Source organism: Oncorhynchus gorbuscha, linkage group LG22 (genome assembly GCF_021184085.1).
Source record: "Oncorhynchus gorbuscha isolate QuinsamMale2020 ecotype Even-year linkage group LG22, OgorEven_v1.0, whole genome shotgun sequence".
NCBI lineage: Eukaryota > Metazoa > Chordata > Actinopteri > Salmoniformes > Salmonidae > Oncorhynchus > Oncorhynchus gorbuscha.
In genome coordinates, this window is record NC_060194.1 from 5,786,820 (window position 1) to 5,810,167 (window position 23,348).

At 42.0% G+C, this 23,348-nt stretch overlaps 1 protein-coding gene across 1 annotated transcript in view; it reads right to left on the reverse strand.

Moving 5' to 3' along the window:
* LOC124009550 (serine/threonine-protein kinase N2-like) overlaps positions 1–16,306 on the reverse strand; it is a 53,497-nt gene extending 37,191 nt beyond the window's left edge. Inside the window, exons 1-2 of the mRNA XM_046321439.1 lie at positions 15,972–16,306; positions 2,612–2,912 (exon numbers count right to left, since the gene is read on the reverse strand). Of these exons, the coding sequence (XP_046177395.1) occupies positions 2,612–2,912; positions 15,972–15,992 (322 nt within the window). The 5' untranslated portion in view covers positions 15,993–16,306. The remainder of the gene's footprint in view (positions 1–2,611; positions 2,913–15,971) is intronic.
* Positions 16,307–23,348: the final 7,042 nt, after the last annotated feature.

Here is a 23,348-nt window from a genome sequence, read left to right on the forward strand (position 1 = left end):
AGCCACAGACAGGGGAGCCCTCGACATACACTATATATACACAAAAGTATGTGGACACCCCTTCAAATTAGTGGATTCGGCTATTTCAGCCACACCTGTTGCTGACAGGTGTATAAAATTGAGCACACAGCCATGCAATCTCCATAGACAAAGATTGACAGTAGAATGAAATAAAATAACATTCTAGACGATTCTGTGCTTCCAACTTTGTGGAAGGTCCTTTCCTGTTTCAACATGCCAATGCCCCCGTGCACAAAGTGAGGTCCATACAGAAATGGTTTGTCGAGATCGGTCTGGAAGAACTTGACTGGTCTGCACAGAGCCCTAACCTCAACCCCATCGAACACCGTAGGGATGAATTGGAACGCCAACTGCGAGCCGGGCCTAATCGCCCAACATCAGTGCCTGGCCTCAATAATGCCCTTGTGGCTGAATGGAAGCAGGTCCCTGCAGCAATGTGCCAACATCTAGCGGAAAGCATTCCAAGAAGAGTGGAGGCTGTTATAGAAGGGGGGACCAACTCCATATTAATGACCATGATTTTGAATGGAGATGTAACAACGAGCAGGTGTCCACATACTTTTGGTCATGTAATGTATACAGTGACATCTGACCCAAGACCTGTTTAATGGTTTTATAATTCTGTTGGTTATGTTGGGAGTGAAGGGTGAGCTGATCTGACATCAGCTATCAAGAGCAGACATTAACCAGAACTTGGCTGCTGAGGAGATGACCTGAGTTCCAAGAGTTCCTAGTTCCAAGACGCCTTGTGACATTCCACTGGCCATGAGTCAGCTAACAAAAGCCCTTTCTCATCAGATAAGGGTTCAATGAGTCAGGCTAGATTTTCTCCCACTTAAGACTAATATTACATAGAGAAAGCCCCCCCCCCCTCCAATTTCGAATGTCTAGTAGAATATGCAATAGCAGCAGAGAAACCCATTCCTTCTCTCTTTACCCATTCTCAATTTGAGAAACTATTCCCTGCCCATCCACTGTAACAACACAATGATGCCGTTCCCCAGTTCCAGTAACACGGTAAAAAAACAAACATTGTCGGAGCACAAATTCACAGCAGCAGGTCCCAACAGCCTCGAAAGTAACTAATGGAGGCAATAACACAATAAGGAATTTGGGATGTATCAGTGTCAGCTCCTAGAAGATGACTCACCACAATAGAGTGCATTCATTGTGTGTAGGTCCTATTTGTGCATTCTGTGCATTTGTCATGCATTGTGTGGACTTGTGTTGGTGCTGTCAAATGAGTAATTATGTGCTGTATCACGTATTGAGTGTCCTTGTACCAAGAAATACCACAGCTGAAGTAGGGCTGGGCGATGCTGCCAAAATATCATATCACTATATTCTTTTTATTTGATGTTATGCCGGTATTATGTTTGGCTAAATTTGCTTTAGAAGTAGTGCATTTTCAATTTCTGCACTCATTTGAGATCATTGCCACGTAGGGCTGCACAATATGGGCAAAAAAAAGAAATTGAGGCCTTATTTTTCACCAAATATTGCAATTGCAATTTGACTTGCGATTTAGAGCAAAACAATTGGGTGAACTGTAGGGATCATGGAAATATAATGATTATTATAATTCTATAGTTCGAATATAATAATGGCCACTTTGAATACAGTGTTGTTTGACATGACAACAAATGCAAAAGCCAGAGAGGTGTTATTCAGAACCAAAGTGTTGGTCACCGTTTCCTAGGAGACCCTATAACCTTTGGCTACATTCAATGTTGTCTTAGCTACTTCATGTAGATACCATATTCATGCTTCCTCTATTCCTCTTTGATTCTGAATATAGTGTTGCACAGAAAACATGCCGATTTAGGCCTCCACCGTCACCAGCATCAGGCTTTATTAACTAGCTGCGAATCTCTGACATATATTAGAGTGCTAGCCCACTAACGAGCGATTAGCATTAACGGCTAAAAAAACGATGAACCTTTTTTATTCAATGTTTTTTATTTTAATCGGGGGGTAGATCAGATGTAAATGTTGCAGATAGATTGTAGTTTCCATCAATGCATTGACCATGCAGACTGAACAAGCGGTCTCCTGGGTCGAGCAACACTAACCGAGCTCCTTGATTGATTGGCGCCGGGCTTGGTCTGTGTGGAAAGCCTCGTGGAGAGAGAGAGAGCGAGAGGATATAGACAACTCAAATAGCGGCGGAAACTATAAAAACGGACGCTACACACGGCGGAGTAGCGTGTCACATTTAACAAACCAAACATTGAAATACCTCTATACACTGTAGCAAAATACAGTATTACCGCCCAGCCCTAAACTAAAAGTACATTTGGGTACTGCATTCCACTCAATTCACTTCTCACCATGAATCAGTGGACCATACAGTCCCTAGCAGTTTGTTAGGGTCATTAACCACAATGTGAACTGATATCACATATCAAAAAAATAAGTTTCACATTCAAAATTCTCAGGTTTTTCAGAAATTTCCTGGAATCTGGAGAAAATAGCAGGGAGGAAATCCTTTAACTAGGTATACTCTAACCGGGATTTCTGATCAACCTGGAAAAGCTTCCAGAGTTTTGCAACCTTAATTCCTCCCATGCCCAGTGAACAAGAGCCATACCTAGCAGTTCATCGGGGTCCTTGACCACGATGTGGGCATTGAGCTCCTGGAGCTCCTGGTGGAGCTCCTCCACCTTCTTGTTGGACTTCTTCAGCATGTTGTCCACGTAGGCCAGGCTCTTCTTGTCTGTGGTGACCTTGCGCAAGTTCTCCGCGCCCTCCTTGATTTTCAGCTCCTTGCGAATCTCGCGGCGGATCTGCTCCTTGATCTCGTCCAGCTTCTGCTGCACCATGGTGTCCGACAGGTCCAAATTGTGGCCCAGGCCCAGCCGCTCCGACACCAGCTGGCCTCTGGCATCACCCTGGGGAACAACAGAGAAGAGAGGTGGGGGTTAGAATGGATGCACTGGAAGGAGAATAGTAGTATAGACGGAGTCTAGACCGGAGCCCTAGACTGAGATTGCATTTATGTAGTCTCTCGACTGTTCTCAAGAGATCAAGACTACATTTCTGGTTAGTACCACCTGAAGCCGAACATCAGGTGGTCAGATATTTTTTCATCCCACCGTGGCCTTTCGGTAGGGTAATCTGACCCTAGATCTGTGGTTAGGAGCAGTCTCACTCCCACCAAACCTCTGACAGTTTTTTTGGTCAGCTGAGTCAATGGCTAGGATCTATTATATTTGAACAAGAACTAAAAGATGGAACACAGGTCATTGGGCAACCTTTGCCACTTAATCACACGTGGTGATATGAAAGGACTGGATAGGACGATTACATTGCAATATTGTCATAGCTCTGTGACCAGACAGGCTAGGTGAAATGCTCACCATTGCTGGCCAGGACTTTTTCTTGACCACATGAGGGACATTAGGCTACTGTGAGCCCAAATTAAAGGCTGTGGAAACACATCTGGCCCCATACCTACCCAATCCTTTCAGATCTACATAAGTGACTCGGGGTTAGTAGCTTGGAGTTGTTTTGGAATTGGGCATTAGTATGGGCCTTGACCTGCATCATTACGGACAGTCTTAACTGGGGAAGGATTAGAGCTCTGTGAGTCTTCTTGAATGGAATTACAATGAAAGGTCAACCTAGAGGTGCATTCGGAAAGTTTTCAGACCCCTTCACTTTTTCCACATTTTGTTACATTTACAGCCTTCTTCTAAATGGATTAAATTGATTTCCTCCCCAATCAACCTACACAAAATACCCCATAACGACAAAGCAAAAACAGGGTTTTCAAAATTTGGTGAAAATTCATAACAAATAAAAAAACAGATATCACATTTACATGAGTATTCAGACCCTTTACTCAATACTTTGTTGAAGCACCTATGACAGCGATTACAGCCTCTATTCTTGGATATGACGCCACAAGCTTGGCACACCTTTATTTGGAGAGTTTCTCCCATTCTTTTCTGTAGATCCTCTCAAGCACTATCAGGTTGGATGGTGAGAGTCACTGCACAGCTATTTCAGGTCTCTCCAGAGATGTCAAATCAAATCAAATTTTATTTGTCACATACACATGGTTAGCAGATGTTAATGCGAGTGTAGCGAAATGCTTGTGCTTCTAGTTCCGACAATGCAGTAATAACCAACAAGTAATCTAACTAACAATTCCAAAACTACTGTCTTATACACAGTATAAGGGGATAAAGAATATGTACATAAAGATATATGAATGACTGATGGTACAGAGCAGCATAGGCAAGATACAGTAGATGGTATCGAGTACAGTATACATATGAGAGGAGTATGTAAACAAAGTGGCATAGTTAAAGTGGCTAGTGATACATGTATTACATAAGGATGCAGTAGATGATATAGAGTACTGTATATACGTATGCATATGAGATGAATAATGTAGGGTATGTAAATATTATATTAGGTAGCATTGTTTAAAGTGGCTAGTGATATATTTTACATCATTTCCCATCAATTCCCATTATTAAAGTGGCTGAAGTTGAGTCAGTGTCAGTGTGTTGGCAGCAGCCACTCAATGTTAGTGGTGGCTGTTTAACAGTCTGATGGCCTTGAGATAGAAGCTGTTTTTCAGTCTCTCGGTCCCAGCTTTGATGCACCTGTACTGACCTCGCCTTCTGGATGATAGCGGGGTGAACAGGCAGTGGCTCGGGTGGTTGTTCTCCTTGATGATCTTTATGGCCTTCCTGTGACATCGGGTGGTGTAGGTGTCCTGGAGGGCAGGTAGTTTGCCCCCGGTGATGCGTTGTGCAGATCTCACTACCCTCTGGAGAGCCTTACGGTTGTGGGCGGAGGAGTTGCCGTACCAGGCGGTGATACAGCCCGCCAGGATGCTCTCGATTGTGCATCTGTAGAAGTTTGTGAGTGCTTTTGATGACAAGCTGAATTTCTTCAGCCTCCTGAGGTTCGATCAGGTTCAAGTTTGGGCTCTGGCTGGGCCACTCAAAGGGCCACACTCAAAGACATTCAGATGCTTGTCCCGAAGCCATTCCTGCGTTGTCTTGGCTTTATGCTTAGGGCAAATGTCCTGAGCAGGTTTTCATCAAGGATCTCTCAATACTTTGCTCCGTTCATCTTTCCCTCAAGCCTGACTAGTCTCCCAGTTCCTGCTGCGGAAAACCATCCCCACAGCATGGTGCTGCCACCACCATGCTTCACCATAGGGATGGTGCCAGGTTTCCTCCAGACTTGACGCTTGGCATTCAGGCCAAAGAGCTTCCTCTCCTTTAGGTGCCTTTTGGCAAACCCCATGCGACTGTCATGTGCCTTTCACTGAGAAGTGGCTTCCGTATAGCCACTCTACCAAAAAGGCCTGATTGGTGGGGTTCTGCAGAGATAGTTGTCCTTCTGGAAGGTTCTCCCATCTCCAGAGGAACTCTGGAGCTCTGTCAGAGTGACCATCATGTTCTTGGTCACCTCCCTGACCAAGGCCCTTCTCCCCTGATTGCTCAGTTTGGCCGGGCGGCTAGATCTAGGAAGAGTCTTGGTGGTTCCAAGCTTCTTCCATTTAAGAATGATGGAGGAAACTGCGTTCTTGGGGACCTTCAATGTTGCAGAAATGTTTTAGTACCCTTCCCCACATCTGTGCCTCGATATAATCCTGTCCCAGAGCCGTTCTGACAATTTCTTCAAACTCATGGCTTTGGTTTTGCTCTGACATGAACTGTCAACTTTGGGACCTTATATAGACAGATTGATGAGGAAATGTTTAATTTAATCCATTTTAGAAGAAGGCTGTAATGTAACAAAATGTGGAAAAAGCCATGGGGTCTGAATACTTTCCGAATGGACCTTATATGGAGTCAGGAGGTCCCTCCAGCAACATAGACCCACCCACTGGGGAGCTATGCCCAGCCAATCAGAATGAGTTTTTCCCCACAAAAGGACTTTATTTCAGACATAAATACTCATTAGTAAGTTTTATTGTCCCCAGCAAAAGGTGCACCTGTGTAATGATCATGCTGTTTAATTAGCTTAATGATAACCCACACCTGTCAGGTGGATGGATTATCTTGGCAAAGGAGAAATGCTCAGTAACCGGGATGTACGCAAACTTGTGCTCAAAATTTTAGAGAAAAACACTTTTTGTGCGTATGGTACATTTCTGGGATCTTTTATTTCAGCTCATGAAAAATAGGACACTTTACACTTGATATGTTTGTTCAGTATATTTTAGACCTACAGTGGGAGGAACAAGTATTTGATAGACTGCCGATTTTGCAGGTTTTCCTACTTACAAAGCAATGTAGAGGTCTGTAATTTTTATCATAGGTACACTTCAACTGTGAGAGACAGAATCTAAAACAAAAATCCAAAAAATCACATTGAATGATTTTTAAGTAATTAATTTGCATTTTATTGCATGACATAGGTATTTGATACATCAGAAAAGCAGAACTTAATATTTGGTACAGAAACCTTTGTTTGCAATTACAGAGATCATACGTTTCCTGTAGTTCTTGACCAGGTTTGCACACACTGCAGCAGGGATTTTGGCCCACTCATTTTATAATAGAAGCCAGCAGGTCCTTTATATTGGTAGGGCTGAAAGTCAGTAGTATCATATGAAACGGTACTACGATATTCTAAAATGTTGGTATCATAAGTATCATGACGTTTTGGTAACATGATATTACCGTGGTACCGGTATACCTTGCAACACTAGCAAAATGTAATTAAAATGATGGAATTAAGCTGTTGTTTCATATGAATGGAGCTGTTGTAGACACTGGAAGGGGAGCGCAGGAAAATAGCCTCAATTAGCATTGCTACTTTAGCTAGCTAGTCGCAACAAAATGGAATATAACGTTGCAGTTCGGAATGACATAATTTCATATATACAACAGCTAAAGACTTGCATCACTATACTGAGAGCTTTACCATTTCCGAAAGGATGTGTTAGGGTGTTTTTGGAGCCTTTGCTAAAGAAAAATGTTGGGGCCCCCATACTATAAAACAAGGATGAGGAAGTTGCTTGCTGTAAGTTTCTCTAAAATGTGAAATCACAAAAAAGGCGTCTGGAATCTTCTATAACATGCCATTTAAATTAAAAAGGAAAGATTTGGTTGTACAAAAATAAACCTTCTTTAAAAAAACAAATATCTTTCAACTCTCTGGATATCCCCAAAAATATGATTTGAATACTGAAATCATCCCTATATTTGACTATTCCTACACAAATCTAGGTTCCTTATCATCACATCATCAATTTCCATCAACCTTGTCTCCATTATATCTGCAACAGAAGACCTCCCATGCATGTTTTGAAGTTCTGCTTTGTTCTTCCTCTCATCACAATAACATAATTAAAGTTCTCTCTTTTCTAAAACAGTTATCCTCTACAACAGCAACATGTCTGGGTGACTCAAAAGCAAAAGTCAGTTGGACGCATACTCTCTCTGTCCAACCCTTCCCACTCTCACAGACAGACAGACACACACACACAAACCGTCTGAGGGAACAAAATCCTGCTTAGCCTCGCGCTCTGTGAGGTCACAGGAGACGAGAATGGGACCTAATCTCACTCCGGGGAGAGAGTTGAGTCCAATGGCCTCCCCCATGGAGCGACGTGTGAGGGAGTAGGAGGTGGCTTTGCCGTGAGGTCACAGGAGACGAGAATGGTACCTAATCTCACTCCGGGGAGAGAGTTGAGTCCAATGGCCTCCCCCATGGAAGGACGTGTGAGGGAGTAGGAGGTGGCTTTGTGTACAGCTACATGTAAATGGCTTCTTGTGAGCCTGGGAAAGAGTTCGTAACGTCATTTTTTGCCAAGGTCGTTTCCCCAACGCCGTCTACAGCTTTTAGTACTGTTAATTGTTCAGTATATGGCTAATGAAATAATCTAATCCACTACTTTGGTGGTGCAAGCAAGCACCGTGTTTCAACCAAGAGCCAATGGAATAACGTAGAGCTATTGTATTTGTGTCAAATTAGCCAACATTTATTTTGCCTAATTGATATGCTCTGATTGACCCAGTTAGAATATAAAAAAAACAGGTTTAGTGTGTGTTTGACAGAGGGCACGGTAGTTCCCTGTTTTGGCTGGCCAGTGGCTAAAACTTCTCTATCTTTAACACCACCCTCTCCTCCCATAAAGGTGCTTTACAGAGGAAACATGCAATGGCTAGGCCTATAGTACATTCCAGTCCAGAGGGAGACAGGCTCCGCCTCCTTGTATGACTCATAGGTAAACAACTCAACTCCTGGAAGAGGTAAAAAGACAGCTCAACCCAATTGGTTTTTCCCTAACTCTGTTTGACTAGGCTACCCCTGAACACAATACAAAGACACAGACCAGCCTTATTCTTCCCTCTAAGCAACAAAATAGCTAAGAAAATCTAACTGACCGAGGAGAACACTGAAATTGGACAGGCTTGCATAGGCCTTTTAATCATCGCAAATGATAAAAGAGTGTGTCCTTATTCCTTAATATGTTAGATTAGCCTATTTCTCATGCACCTAAAATAATGTCACCTTAAAACATGCAGCGAAACCAAAGCTAACATAAAAAGTATGAATTTCCACTATAAGCAGGCTAAATAGCCTTCAGCTCAAATGCCAACAAAAGCTCAATTAAGTTTGAGGGACAATGGAAAAGTTGGTCAGGCAGACATTCATCTATGCCAAGTCTGACTTTAGAAACCAAGACTATTGGGATTATGGTACCTGTTTTATGTTTTTACATTTTTTAAAATCCTGACTAACCTTGAACACCATTTAACCTTTACACAAATTATTACCTGAAACCAGCTTCAACACATTTGGTTTGGTAGCTGCCTTTAAAACAGAAATGGCACATAGGCTACATCAGGTCAACAACTTCAACTCCAGGCCAGACTAAAGCATTTAAAAGACTGCAGTGCTTGGAAATTACGGTCCATCACAAATAAATCGATGACAGGTGTAATTACAAACCTGGTCAGTTTAGAGAGATTCTCCGGTACTTTTGTATATTCATTTTTAGCCAGTAGTTCTGAAAGTAGCCAAAAGTGGTCCCCGATAAATGCACATGTCATCACAGTACCAGTTAAAAGTTAGGATACACCTACTCATTAAAGGGTTTTTCTTAATTTGGACTATTTTCTAAATTGTAGAATAATAGTGAAGAAATCAAAACTATGAAATAACACAACCACAAAAAGTGTTAAACAAACCCAAATATATTTTTCATTCTTCAAAGAAGTCCCCCTTTTGGCTTGACAGCTTTGCACATGCTTGATGGTTTTTGCCACTGCATTGACTGACCTTCATGTCTTAAAGTAATGATGGACTGTTAATTGAAATCAAATCAAATTGTATTTGTCACAAGCGTCTAATGCAAAATGTGTAGACAGTACAGTGAAATGCTTACTTACAAGCCCATAACCAACAATGCAGTTAAAGTAACAAATAAGTAAAGAGCAGCAGTAAAATAACAATAGCGAGGACATACAGTTGAAGTCGGAAGTTTACATACAACTTAGCCAAATACATTTAAACTCAGTTTTCAACAATTCCGGACACTTAATCCTCGTAAAAATTCCCTGTCTTCGGTCAGATAGAATCACCACTATTTTAAGAACGTGAAATGTCTGAATAATAGTAGAGAATTATTTATTTCAGCTTTTATTTCTTTCATCACATTCCCAGTGGGTCAGAAGTTAACTTGGGTCAAATGTTTCGGGTAGCCTTCCACAAGCTTCACACAATAAGTTGGGTGAATTTTCACCCATTCCTCCTGACAGAGCTTGTGTACCTGAGTCAGGTTTGTAGGACTCTTTGCTCGCACACATTTTCTATAGGATTGAGGTCAGGGCTTTGTGATGGCCACTCCAATACCTTGACTTTGTTGTCCTTAAGCCATTTTGCCACAACTTTGGAAGTATGCTTGGGGTCATTGTCCATTTGGAAGACCCATTTGCAACCAAGCTTTAACTGATGTCTTGAGATGTTGCTTCAATACATCCACATAATTTTCCTTCTCATGATGCCATCTATTTTGTGAAGTGCACTCATCCCTCCTGCAGCCAAACACAATCACAACATGATGCTGCCACCCCGTGCTTCACGGTTGGGATAGTGTTCTTCGGCTTACAAGCCTCCCCCTTTTTCCTCCAAACATAACGATGGTCATTATGGACTAACAGTTTTATTTTTGTTTCATCAGACCGGAGGACATTTGTCCTCAATTTCTCCTCAAAGTACGATCTTTGTCCCTGTGTGCAGTTGCAAACCGTAGTCTGGCTTGTTTATGGTGGTTTTCGAGCAGTGGCTTCTTCCTTGCTGAGCGGCCTTTCAGGTTATGTTGATATAGGACTCATTTTACTGTGGATATAGATACTTTCATACCCATTTCCTCCAGAATCTTCACACGGTCCTCTGCTGTTGTTCTGGGATTGATTTGTACATTTCGCACCAAAGTACGTTCATCTCTAGGAGACAGAACGCATCTCCTTCCTGAGCGGTATGACGGCTGCCTGGTCCCATGGTGTTTATACTGTTTGTTTGTACAGATGAATGTGGCACCATCAGGCGTTTGGAAATTGCTCCCAAGGATGAACCAGACTTGTGGATGATCTACAATTTATTTTCTGAGGTCTTGGATGATTTTGTTTGATTTTCAGATGATGTCAAGCAAAGAGGCACTGAGTTTGAAGGTAGGCCTTGAAATACATCCGCAGGTACACCTCCAATTGACTCAAATTATGTCAATTAGCCTATCAGAAGCTTCTAAAGCCATGACATAATTTTCTGGAATTTTCTAAGCTGTTTAAAGGCACAGTCAACTTAGTGTATGTAAACTTCTGACCCACTGGAATTGTGATACAGTGAATTTTAAGTGAAATAATCTGTCTGTAAACAATTGTTGGAAAAATGACTTGTGTCATGCACAAAGTAGATGTCCAAACCGACTTGCCAAAACTAGAGTTTGTTAACAAGACATTTGTGGAGTGGTTGAAAAATGAGTTTTAATGACTCCAACCTAAGTGTATGTAAATTTCACACTTCAACTGTATACAGGGGTACCAGTACACAGTCAATGTGCGGGGGTTACTGGTTAGTCGAGGTAATATGTACATGTAGGTACAGTTATTAAAATGACTAAGCATAGATAATAACAGAGTAGCAGCAGTGTAAAGGGGGGACAAATAGTCTGGAAAGCAATTTGATTAGATGTTCAGGAGTCTTAAGGCTTGGGGGTAGAACCTGTTAAGAAGCCTGGATGGCAGGAAGCTTGGCCCCAGTTATGTACTCGGCTGTACGCATTACCCTCTGTCGTGCCTTGCGGTCCTTTGGCCTTGCAGTTGCCATACCAGGCAGTGATTCAACCAGTCAGGATGCTCTCGACGGCTGTAGAAACTTTTGAGGATCTAAGGACCAATACCAAATCTTTTCAGTCTCCTGAGAGAGAATAGGTGTTGACGTGCCCTCTTCACGACTGTCTTGGTGTGCTTGGACCATGTTATTTTGTTGGTGATGTGGACACCAAGGAACTTGAAGCTCTCAACCTGCTCCACTACAGCCCCGTCGATGAGAATGGGGGCTTGCTCGATCCTCCTTTTTCTGTAGTCCACAATCATCTCATTTGTCTTGATCATGGTGAGGGAAGAGTATGTTGTCCTGGCACCACATGGCCAGGTCTCTGACCTCCTCCCTATCGGCTGTCTCGTCGTTGTCGGTGATCAGGCCTACCACTGTTGTGTCATCTGCAAACTTACTGATGGTGTTGGAGTCGTGCCTAGCCGTGCAGTCATGAGTGAACAGGGAGTACAGGACGGGACTGAGCACGCACCCCTGAGGGGCCCCGTGTTGAGGATCAGCGTGGCAGATGTGCTGTTACCTACCCTTACCACCTGGGGGCGGCCCTTCAGAAAATCCAGGATCCAGTTGCAGAGGGAGGTGTTTAGTCCCAGGGTCCTTAGCTTAGTAATGAGCTTTGAGGGCACTATGAAGCTGGTTGAGAGACTGCCAAGAATGTGCAAACCTGTCATCAAGGAAAAAGCTGGCTACTTTGAAGAATGTAAAATATATTTTGATTTGTTTGACACTTTTTTGGTTACTACATGATTCCATAGTTTTGATGTCTTCACTATTATTCTACAATATAGAAAATAGTTTTTAAAAAATAAGAAAAACCCTTGAATGAGTAGGTGTGTCCAAACTTTTGACTGGCACTGTATGTGCAGATATGCACACCACGTCATTGCTCTCTCTCTGCTGTGTGCGCATCTTGCTAGCTGTCACTCAAATGGCGAGGGGCTGAAGCTCATTGGCTGAAACTCTAATTGCTTGAGGGCTGGCCCAAGTGGGGGAACATTTTGGGAAAATGGCACCGCACAGCTTCTAGAAAACAGCCGCTTTCCAACTAGGGAATTCATGGCGAATTGAGGTAAGACAGCAATTCTGCTTATTGACTATATACATATGAACTACACACTGACACATTAAGCCCAAAGCAGTATTTAAAAAATACGTACTTGTCATCAAGGTTCCGGTACATGTCTAACTGGATGTGTTGCTTTTACATCACAAGCCAAATTCTGCAGTGATACCTGGGAACAGTGGTTTGCCTGTCTCTCTTGGCAGGATTACGACAAGACACAAACTACTGATGAGCAAGAGGTTGTGGGCCATAGTTTATTGGCAATAACACAACTTCGTCACTCCTACACATGCACTAGTTACAGTGCATTCGGAAAGTATTCAGACCCCTTGACTTTTTCCACATTTTGTTACGTTACAGCCATATTCTAAAATGGATTAAATGGGGGGGGTTCCCCCTCATCAATATACATACAATCACCCATAATGACAAAGCAAAAACTGTTTTTGAAATGTTTGCAAATATATAAAAAACATAAAATAAAAAAATTTAAATATCACATTTACATAAGTATTCAGACCCTTTACTCGGTACTTTATTGAAGAACCATTGGCAGTGATTACATCCAAGAAGATTCGAGGCTATGACGCTACAAGGTTGGCACACCTGTATTTGGGGAATTTCTCCCATAGATCCTTAAGCTCTGTCAGGTTGGATTGGGAGCATTGCAGCACAGCTATTTTCAGGTCTCTTCGATCGGGTTCAAGTCCGGGCCCTGGCCGTGCCACTTAAGGACTTGTCCCGAAGCCACTCCTGTTTTGTCTTGGCTGTGTGCTTAGGGTTGTTGTCCTGTTGGAAGGTGAATCTTCGCCCCAGTCTGAGGACCTGAACGCTCTGGAGCAGGTTTTCATGAAGGATCTCTCTGTACATTGTTCCGTTCATCTTCGCCTTGATCCTGACTAGTCTCCCAGTACCTGCCGCTGAAAAAAATCCCCACAGCACGATGCTGCCACCATGCTTCACCGTAGGTAGGGATGGCACCAGGTTTCCTCCAAACGCCATACTTGGTATTCAGGCCAGAGTTCAATCTTGGTTTCATCAGACCAGAGAATATTGTTTCTCATGATCTGAGAGTCCTTTAGGTGCCTTTTGGTAGAGTGTTAATGAGCCATTTGTACATTTTTCTCTCAGCTTTTGTTATTTTCTCTGGATTGGCGAGAGACCATTTCATTTGAGTGCTTTTATTGTCAATGTCATATGTTTGCTATCATTGGGCCACTATTGAACCCAAAGTGCCCCCAAATCCATTGTTTTGCTGCTGTAACTCATTGACTTGTTGCATTTCTCCAAACCAAGGGTGACGTTGAACATTTTTTAGTCATGACAGATTTTTTTTAAATCCCAGATTATTTTCATTTCTTTATATTCCCTTTAGGATCATAAATTGCAATCCATTTTCATGTATTTTTCTATGGTTATCATGTAAGACTAACTTTACCTAACCCATGCGGGCACTGCTAACTGCTGGTGCTGCTAATGCCAGTTCCCGTTCTTCTATTGATGGCCTACTAACAGACACTGATCAGATCATCTCTGTGACTCAGCCCAGCCACAGTGACTGCAGTGCCGGAGCTCTAGAACAGCCCTTAATTAATCAAGCCCTAGCCCAGACTTTGACACAGCAGAAGTACTGCTATGCCTGTTCCCGTCCTTCTATTGATGGCCTACTAACACAGACACTGATCGGATCACACTCTACCATAAAGGCCTGATTCTTGGAATTCTGCAGAGAAGGGAGATACTTCAGAAGGACAAGCATCTCCACAGAGGAACTCTGGAGCTCAGTCAGAGTGACAATTAGGTTCCTGGTCACCTGCCTGACTAATGCCCTTCTCCGCCGATTGCTAAGTTTGGCTGGGCTGCCAGCTCTAGGAAGAGTCTGGGTGGTTCCAAAGTTCTTCCATTTAAGAATGATGGAGGCCACTATGTTCTTGGGGACCTTCAATGCTGCAAATTCCTGTCTCAGAGCTCTATGGACAATTCCTTTGACCTCATGGATTGGTTTCTGCTCTGACATGCACTGTCAACTATGGGACCCTATATAGACAGGTGTGCCTTCCAAATCATGCCCAATCAATTGAATTTACCACAGGTGGACTCCAATAAAGTTGTAGAAACATTTCAAGGATGATCAATGGAAACAAGATGGACCTGAGCTCAATTTAGAGTATTATAGCAAAGCGTCTGAATATTTATGTAAATAAAGGAATATATATATATAACAAAAATTGCTTTGTCATTATGGGGTATTTTGTGTAGATTGATTATTATTTATTTTTCATTATATATATATATATATATATATATATATATATATATATATATATATTTTAATAAGGCTGTAACAACAAAATGTGGAAAAAGTCAAGGGGTCTGAATACTTTCCGAATAGACTATTTTGTTTAGTGGCCGATAGCAGCATAATTAACTTGACAAACACAAGAGCCTTCCACTCACTGTCCAAACAATCTCAGACGTCACCCATTTAAGAATACGAGTCTTGTGAAATCATGTCTGCAAAGATTAGTCTGCATTCATGGGTGCTGCTGGGCGGGGTACAAATAAGGTTCCAAACAGTGTACCAGCTTCAATCTAATTATAGAAAACGCAAACAAAGGCAGCATTTTCACAGGTTAATGTCCTCAAATGTAAATGTTTAGGAGAGAGTTAAGTTATGTTTGGTACCATACAAAGCTACTAAATTGCACGGTCAGATAACATCATTATTGTTCAAGGCTACATTGTTGTTTGATGGACAAGTATTTATTTTTTTTCGATACAAATTGGCAGATGACAGATGACGTCACCCCAGTGACAGCAGTGGTGACCACAACCTTTCTTCTGACTAATTTGTTACAGTTCAGAGGCGAAAAATAGATTGAAACATGCAACTTTCTAAATGATTTTCAGTCAGCCACCTGTGAGGTTTCTGTTGCATTGTATGATTAGCTACAAATGCAATCATGTTTAAGGGAATGCTTAAGTAAAACATTTAAGATTTGCATGCCTATACTTGAAACATTATTTTCAAATACGTTAAATCTAGGCTCCAACCAAGTAAAACATGTTTATTTTAATAGACACCTTTGGGCTTTACCACGCGCCCACTTGACTCAAGTGTGTCACTGTTTACAAAGGAGTTTAAAATGGAAAATTACTTTTACCGTCTCGTTTTAAAATGGGATATGAAATGGAAAATGTTCTTCCAATTCGTTCTAAACAATTTTGTTCACCAAAATGTAAAAAAAAATTTTTTTTACTATCATAATATATTTTACATTTATTTCAGGACATTTCAATAATCTACAGCAGATGAATTCAGTAGTTCAAATGTTGCGTGCTCAAGTGCACAATAATGCAAAACTGGATTTTTTCCCTTCTAATTGTTTTCCAGGCCTCAATCCATAATTCCCAGTCCTTCGGGAAAGGGTGGATAAATCCCTCAGAAATGTATAAAACTCCAGATTTGAACCTACTGCGAATGTTCGATAGAATAAAGTTAGTCTACTAAATTGGAAAACGCGCATTACAACTTTACGCGTTTATTGTAACAGTTGTCAACTTTTCCTACCTGCACGGAATCGGCGGCCATCTTGGCTTTCGACTTTTGAATCAAACTCTACGGAGAGAGGGGAGGTGGAACTCCAAAAACAGCCTTGTTTTGAGTTTCCCTCTCGTGCGACAAAAATAACTTATTCGGTGACCAAACCATCGGTCATCTTGGAAATACTTGACTTTCCATGCCTTTCTTTGAATCCTTGTGTCTTTTTTCGCTCAGGCCAAGGCACGAAAAGTTGTTCTATAGTCTACATAAGTGAAGCAGCACCATAAATCTGTCCCGCTGCTTTGGGAGAGAGCAGCGGTGGTTTGTGTGGAAATATATCAGCGTCCGCCCATAGGAGCTATGCACTCACTCAACCCATAGCCCACTCTCGCGGCCAGATTATAGTCACACTCTCTCACGTGATCATACATTTCACACACACACGAACCCCACAACTTTTTTACGGAATAGTTTGACAATTCTAGCACTAGGTTAAAACGATTAAGATTATGAGCAGGAGGTTATACTATGATATAGTAGCTGAAAATAATGAAGGAAACTTCAATGACATCATCTTCCTAATTTATTATAGGATACCAAATATAAACAGCGGCAGTAGTGTAGTGATAGCCTACAGGGGTTCCCAAACTTTTTAACTCAGGGTCCCCCTATTTCTATTGGCACAAGCACTGTTCGTGATACAACCCCTCTTGTTGGTGGAGATCATTTTGCAGGTTTAAAGTTTATTTCCTGCAATTCTACACATTTTGTCATGGGGCCCAAAGAAAATGTAGTAGTTTTAAATAAAATGTTCTTGCAATCCTATACATTTTGCCATGTCGAATGTGTATTCATGTGATATTTGAGTGACAAAAAAATGACAACAATATCTATGGGCTAAAAAAAAAAACTACATGAAAGCGTTAGCTGATCTGAATATTTCTGACAGGTTATAAATAGCTCTCTAAGGTCGACAATAACCAACATGACAGGATTAACTGATGATGCTCTACCCAATTTCGAAATTGCACCTTATGCAATTCTACTATTACAGCTTTTACGAGTAAGTATAAAGCCGGAATGAGTTCCTTTAAAAAAAAATTATATCTATTTTTTTGTGGGGGTGGAGACCCTCCCCCACCCCCCACCCACCCACCGATCCCATGCAGTTTGGTAATCACTGGCGTAATACATTGTAATAGTACAGTAGTAGTAGTTGCAGAGAATAACTATCATGATTGTAACCAAATCTGTCCAGTTGCTGCCGCCAATCTAAAATAGCTGTCAACTGACTGCACTTGATACCAATGGCACCACGCTGTCCATGTGCAGGCAGGCCTTCTACAGATATGGCCCCAACAAGATAAAGAATCAAGTCATGTCCATTATACAATAGATGTCTGTGTGTTACGTTCTGAACATGTGCGCCCCGTTCAATAATATCCGTCACAACCTGTGAGACACTGGGATGTTGGTCTGTATTATGTAAGGCGGTGCTGAACTCTACCTATCACTTAGGTGAGACATCATGCATAGACGTCAATGGAATGTGGGAGAGTGTTCCATAGTGTGTGCCCATTACCCAAAATAACCTTTTCTGAACACAGCCCTAAGCTTCTGATAACCTGAAATGTGATCTTTTCAATCCAACAATACTACAGTAGTTCATTGGTTTGGTGTGGTAATAGGTTGGTTTCAAGTGTTGGGTAGTAACTAAACTCAGCAAAAAAAGAAACTTCCCTTTTTCAGGACCCTGTCTTTCAAAGATAATTCCTAAAAATCCAAATAACTTCACAGATCTTCATTGTAAAGGGTTTAAACACTGTTTCCCATGCTTGTTCAATGAACCATAAACAATGAATGTGTCATGTTTTGTCTTAGATTGTCTTGTCATTTTGCTTTTCCCTCTGTTCGTTTTCCCCCTGCTGGTCTTTTTAGGTTCGTTCCCCTTTTTCTCTCTCTCTTCCTCTCTCTCTTCTCTCTATCGTTCCGCTCCTGCTCCCAGCTGTTCCTATTCCCCTAATCAATCATTTAGTCTTCCCACACCTGTTCCCTATCTTTTTCCCTGATTAGAGTCCCTATTTCTCCCCTTGTTTTCCGTTTCTGCCCTGTCGGATCCTTGTCTATTGTTCACCGTGCTGTGTCTGTGTATCGCCCTGTCGTGTCGTGTTTCCCTCAGATGCTGCGTGGTGAGCAGGTGTCTGAGTCTGCTACGTTCAAGTGCCTTCCCGAGGCAACCTGCAGTTCTTGATCGAGTCTCCAGTCTGTTCTCGTCATTACGAGTGGAATTATGCCTTATGATTGTAGATTTACTTTACTGGATTAAAGACTCTGTTTTCGCCAAGTCGCTTTTGGGTCCTCATTCACCTGCATAACAGAATGAACATGCAGCTGTGGAATGGTCGTTAAGACACTAACAACTTACAGATGGTAGGCAATTAAGGTAACAGTTATTAAAACTTAGGACACTAAAGATGCCTTTCTACTGACTCTGAAAAACACTACAAGAAAGATGCCCAGGGTCCCTGCTCATCTGTGTGAATGTGCCTTAGGCATGCTGCAACGAGGCATGAGGACTGCAGATGTGGCCAGGGCAATACATTGCAATGTCTGTACTGTGAGACGCCTAAGACAGTGTTACAGGGAGGCAGGATGGACAGCTGATCCTCCTCGCAGTGGCAGACCACATGTAACAACACCTGCACAGGATCGGTACATCCGAACATCACACTTGTGGGACAGGTAGAGGATGGCAACAACAACTGCCAGACTTACACCAGGAACGCACAGTCCCTCAATCAGTGCTCAGACTGTCCGCAATAGGCTGGGAGAGGCTGGACTGAGGGCTTGTAGACCTGTTGTAAGGCAAGTCCTCACCAGACATCACCAGCAACAACGTTGCCTATGGGCACAAACCCACCGTCGCTGGACCAGACAGGACTGGCAAAATGTGCTCTTCACTAACGATTTGTGGTTTTGTCTCACCAGGGGTGATGGTCGGATTCACGTTTATCGTCGAAGGAATGAGCGTTACACTGAGGCCTGTACTCTAGAGTGGGATCGATATGGAGGTGGAGGGTCCGTCATGGTCTGGGGCTGTGTGTCACAGCATCATCGGACTGAGCTTGTTGTCATTGCAGGCAAACTCAACGCTGTGCTTTACAGGGAAAACATCCTCCTCCCTCATATGGTACCCTTCCTGCAGGCTCATCCTGACATGACCCTCCAGCATGACAATGCCACCAGCTATACTGCTTGTTCTCTGTGTGATTTTCTGCAAGACAGGAATGTCAGTGTTCTGCCATGGCCAGCGAAGAGCCCGCATCTCAATCCCTTTGAGCACGTTGGATCGGCGGGTGAGGGCATTTCCCCCCAGAAATGTCCGGGAACTTGCAGGTGCTTTGGAGGGAGAGTGGGCTAACATCTCATAGCAAGAGCTGGCAAATCAGGTGCACTCCATGAGGAGGAGATGCACTGCAGTACTTAATGCAGCTGGTGGCCACACCAGATACCGACTGTTACTTTTGATTTTGATCCCCCCTTTGTTCAGGGACATATTATTCAATTTCTGTTAGTCACATGTCTGTGGAACTTGTTCAGTTTATGTCTCAGTTGTTGAATCTTGTTATGTTCATACAAATATTTACACATGTTAAGTTTGGTGAAAATAAACGCAGTTGACAGTGAGGGGATGTTTCTTTTCTTGCGGAGTTTACATATATTTTGAGTAATTTAACTACATCAAATCTTGGTAGTGTTTTCAGTACTTGTTTTGCCATGAAGCGGTGTAGCTAACTACTGGAACTACAGATTAGGCAACTTTTTTTGCTTAAGTAAAATAAAATATGGGTGAGTTAGGCAATAATGATTAATTCTCACTTGAAACATTGTTTTTGTGTTTAACAGGCTAAATTACACAGTGCTAACATTTGACCCCAGAGTGATCTGTCTTGCAATTTGTAGTCTGTGAGATTTCAGATTTCATTTTTCACAAAGTAGTTTGGATGTAGTGAACTACTTTTTCAAAGTAACTTTATTTACGTAAACTATATATTTCTTATTAAGGGTAGCAGTTAGTGTAGCTTAACTTCTTCCAGTGTAACGTCATTGGTAGCTCGCTAAACTACATTTTAAGAGTAGCTTCCCCAACACCGTTGGTTTCCTGCTTCTGTACCGTCACCAGTGCATAAGAAAGTTGTTACACTATATAGCCTTCATTACGGGTCCTGGATCAGTTTGGTCATCTTACAGATGAAGAGATCCAATCTCATGAAGTAGGTCTCAGATCAGTCTGGGAGGGCTTGGACAGAGGGCCAGGGAAACCCTTTTTATAGGGTCACAGTGACAAGTCCAGGAAGTTGACGGGATTAATAGGAGATTGGTTCAGTAACTGATGACGAGCATGAGATTACCTAGGCCTGGCTGGGTAAAGCTTGGTGAGACAGTGTGCACCAGGCAGCCCTGGGACTGTGACTTACCTTTTTCTTCAAACAGAGAAGTTGATGTGTACTTGTTGCCATTCTGTTCCTCAGTTTGGAAACCCCTTATGTCATTTGGTCTCAATCTGCTTTTTCAGGAAGAGGTATCACATAGCCTGATCCATGTCTTTTAATTGGCTGTTTCCATGACACACACATCACCATGGGCTGGATAATGTCACCCATAGATGTCTCCACTCCAGGCGGGTGAAGACACAAATTAGCCAATGAGCTCCCTCTGTAGTACAGAGAGAACAGCAGCCAACATTTTCAGTGTCGAATGTACTAACAAATACAAATATAAAAAGCATGCAGTAATGGGCAATTCATTTTCTTTTTTAGACGACAACAAAAACATGGGAGGTTAACATTCCAACAGATACTACACAGAAAGAGAGAGAGAGAGAGAGCCTGTCTTTGCAGTGATTTGGGTTGGTTAGAGAGGAAGGGAAAATAAGGCTGAGTGACCAAAACTAGAGGAGTAGCCTCTGTATAACATAGACCTTAAAGGGGCACTTCACCACTTGAACCTCACATTCATTATACAGTATATACAGTTGAAGTCGGAAGATTACATACACCTTAGCCAAATACATTTAAACTCAGTTTTACACAATTCCTGACTTGACTTTTCAAAATGCCCTGTCTTAGGTCAGTTAGGATCACCACTTTATTTTAAGACTGTGAAATGTCAGAAAAATAGTAGATAATGAATTATTTATTTCAGCTTTAATTTCTTTCATCACATTCCCAATGGGTCAGAAGTTTACATGCACTCAATTATTATTTGGTAGCATTGCCTTTAAATTGTTTAACTTGGGTCAAACGTTTTGGGTAGCCTTCCACAAGCTTCCCACAATAAGTTGGGTGAATTTTGTTTGTCCCATTCCTCCTGACAGAGCTGGTGTAATAGTCGGGTTTGTAGGCCTCCTTGCTCGCACATGCTTTTTCAGTTCTGCCCACACATATTCTATAGGATTGAGGTCAGGGCTTTGTGATGGCCACTCCAATACCTTGACGTTGTTGTCCTTAAGCCATTTTGCCACAACTTTGGAAGTAGTCTTGGGGTCATTGTCCATTTGGAAGACGAATTTTCAACCAATCTTTACCTTCATGACTGATGTCTTAAGATGTTGCTTCACTATATCCACATCATTTTCCTCCTCATGATGCCATCTATTTTGTGAAGTGCACCAGTCCCTCCTGCAGCAAAGCACCCCCACAACATGATGCTGCCACCGCTGTGCTTCATGGTTGGGATGGTGTTCTTCGACTTGCAAGCCTCCCCCTTTTTCCTCCAAACATAATGTTTAATAATGTAATAATGTTTCATCAGACCGGAGGACATTTCTCCAAAAAAGTATGATCTTTGTCCCCATGTACAGTTGCAAACCATAATCTGGCTTTTTTATGGCGGTTTTGGAGCAATGGCTTCTTCCTTGCTGAGCGGCCTTTCAGGTTATGTCGATATAGGACTCGTTTTACTGTGAATATAGATACTTTTGTACCTGTTTACTCAAGCATCTTTACAAGGTCCTTTGCTGTTGTTCTGGGATTGATTTGCACTTTTCACACCAAAGTATGTTAATCTCTAGGAGACAGAATGCGTCTCCTTCCTGAGCGATATGACGGCTACGTTGTCCCATGGTGTTAATACTTGCGTTCTATTGTTTGTACAGATGAACGTGGTACCTTCAGGCGTTTGGAAATTTCTCCCAAGGATGAACCAGACTTGTGGCGGTCTACAATTTCTTTTCTAAGGTCTTGGCTGATTTCTTTTGATTTTCAGATGATGTCAAGCAAAGAGGCACTGAGTTTGTAGGTGGGCCTTGAAATACATCCACAGGTACACCTCCAATTGCCTCAGATGATGTCAATTAGCCTATCAGAAGCTTCTAAAGCCATGACAATTTTCAGAAATTTTCCAAGCTGTTTAAAAGCACAGTCAACTTAGTGTATGTAAACTTCTGACCCAGTGGAATTGTGATTAAGTGAATTATAAGTGAAATAATCTGTAAACAATTGTTGGAAAGTTTGTGTCATGCACAAAGTTGTCCTTATCAACTTGCCAAAAATATAGTTTGTTAACAAGAAATTTGTGGAGTGGTTGAAAAACTAGTTTGAATGACTCCAACCTAAGTGTATGTAAACTAGTTTGAATGACTCCAACCTAAGTGTATGTAAACTAGTTTGAATGACTCCAACCTAAGTGTATGTAAACTAGTTTGAATGACTCCAACCTAAGTGTATGTAAACTAGTTTGAATGACTCCAACCTAAGTGTATGTAAACTAGTTTGAATGACTCCAACCTAAGTGTATGTAAACTAGTTTGAATGACTCCAACCTAAGTGTATGTAAACTAGTTCTAATGACTCCAAACTAAGTGTATGTAAACTTCCGACTTCAACTGCATGCTATTTAGCAGATGCTTTTATCCAGTGTTCTTGTTCACCACCTCAGTGTCTGTGAAATCAGCATGTTTCTACAAAAAGATGACAGAGAATGACTCCTGATGATGTCACATGGTGAAGTGCCCCTTTTATAACATGAGAACACAAGCTATGTTTCGTTCACTGCCTGCCTACCATCCCAACATCACAATTTACCTCAGTGGAATATAAAAGAGAGGTTGAATCTCCTGTGAGGCGAAAAACAAAAAAAAAGTTTATTTTTTGTACTTCTGCTGTCTCAAAGTCTGGGCTAGGGCTTGATTAATTAAGGGCTGTTCTAGAGCCCCGGCACTGCAGTCACTGTGGCTGGGCTGAGTCACAGAGATGATCTGATCAGTGTCTGTTAGTAGGCCATCAATAGAAGAACGGGAACTGGCATTAGCAGCACCAGCAGTTAACAGTGCCTGCATGGGTTAGGTAAAGTTAGTCTTACATGATAACCATAGAAAAATACATGAAAATGGATTGCAATTTA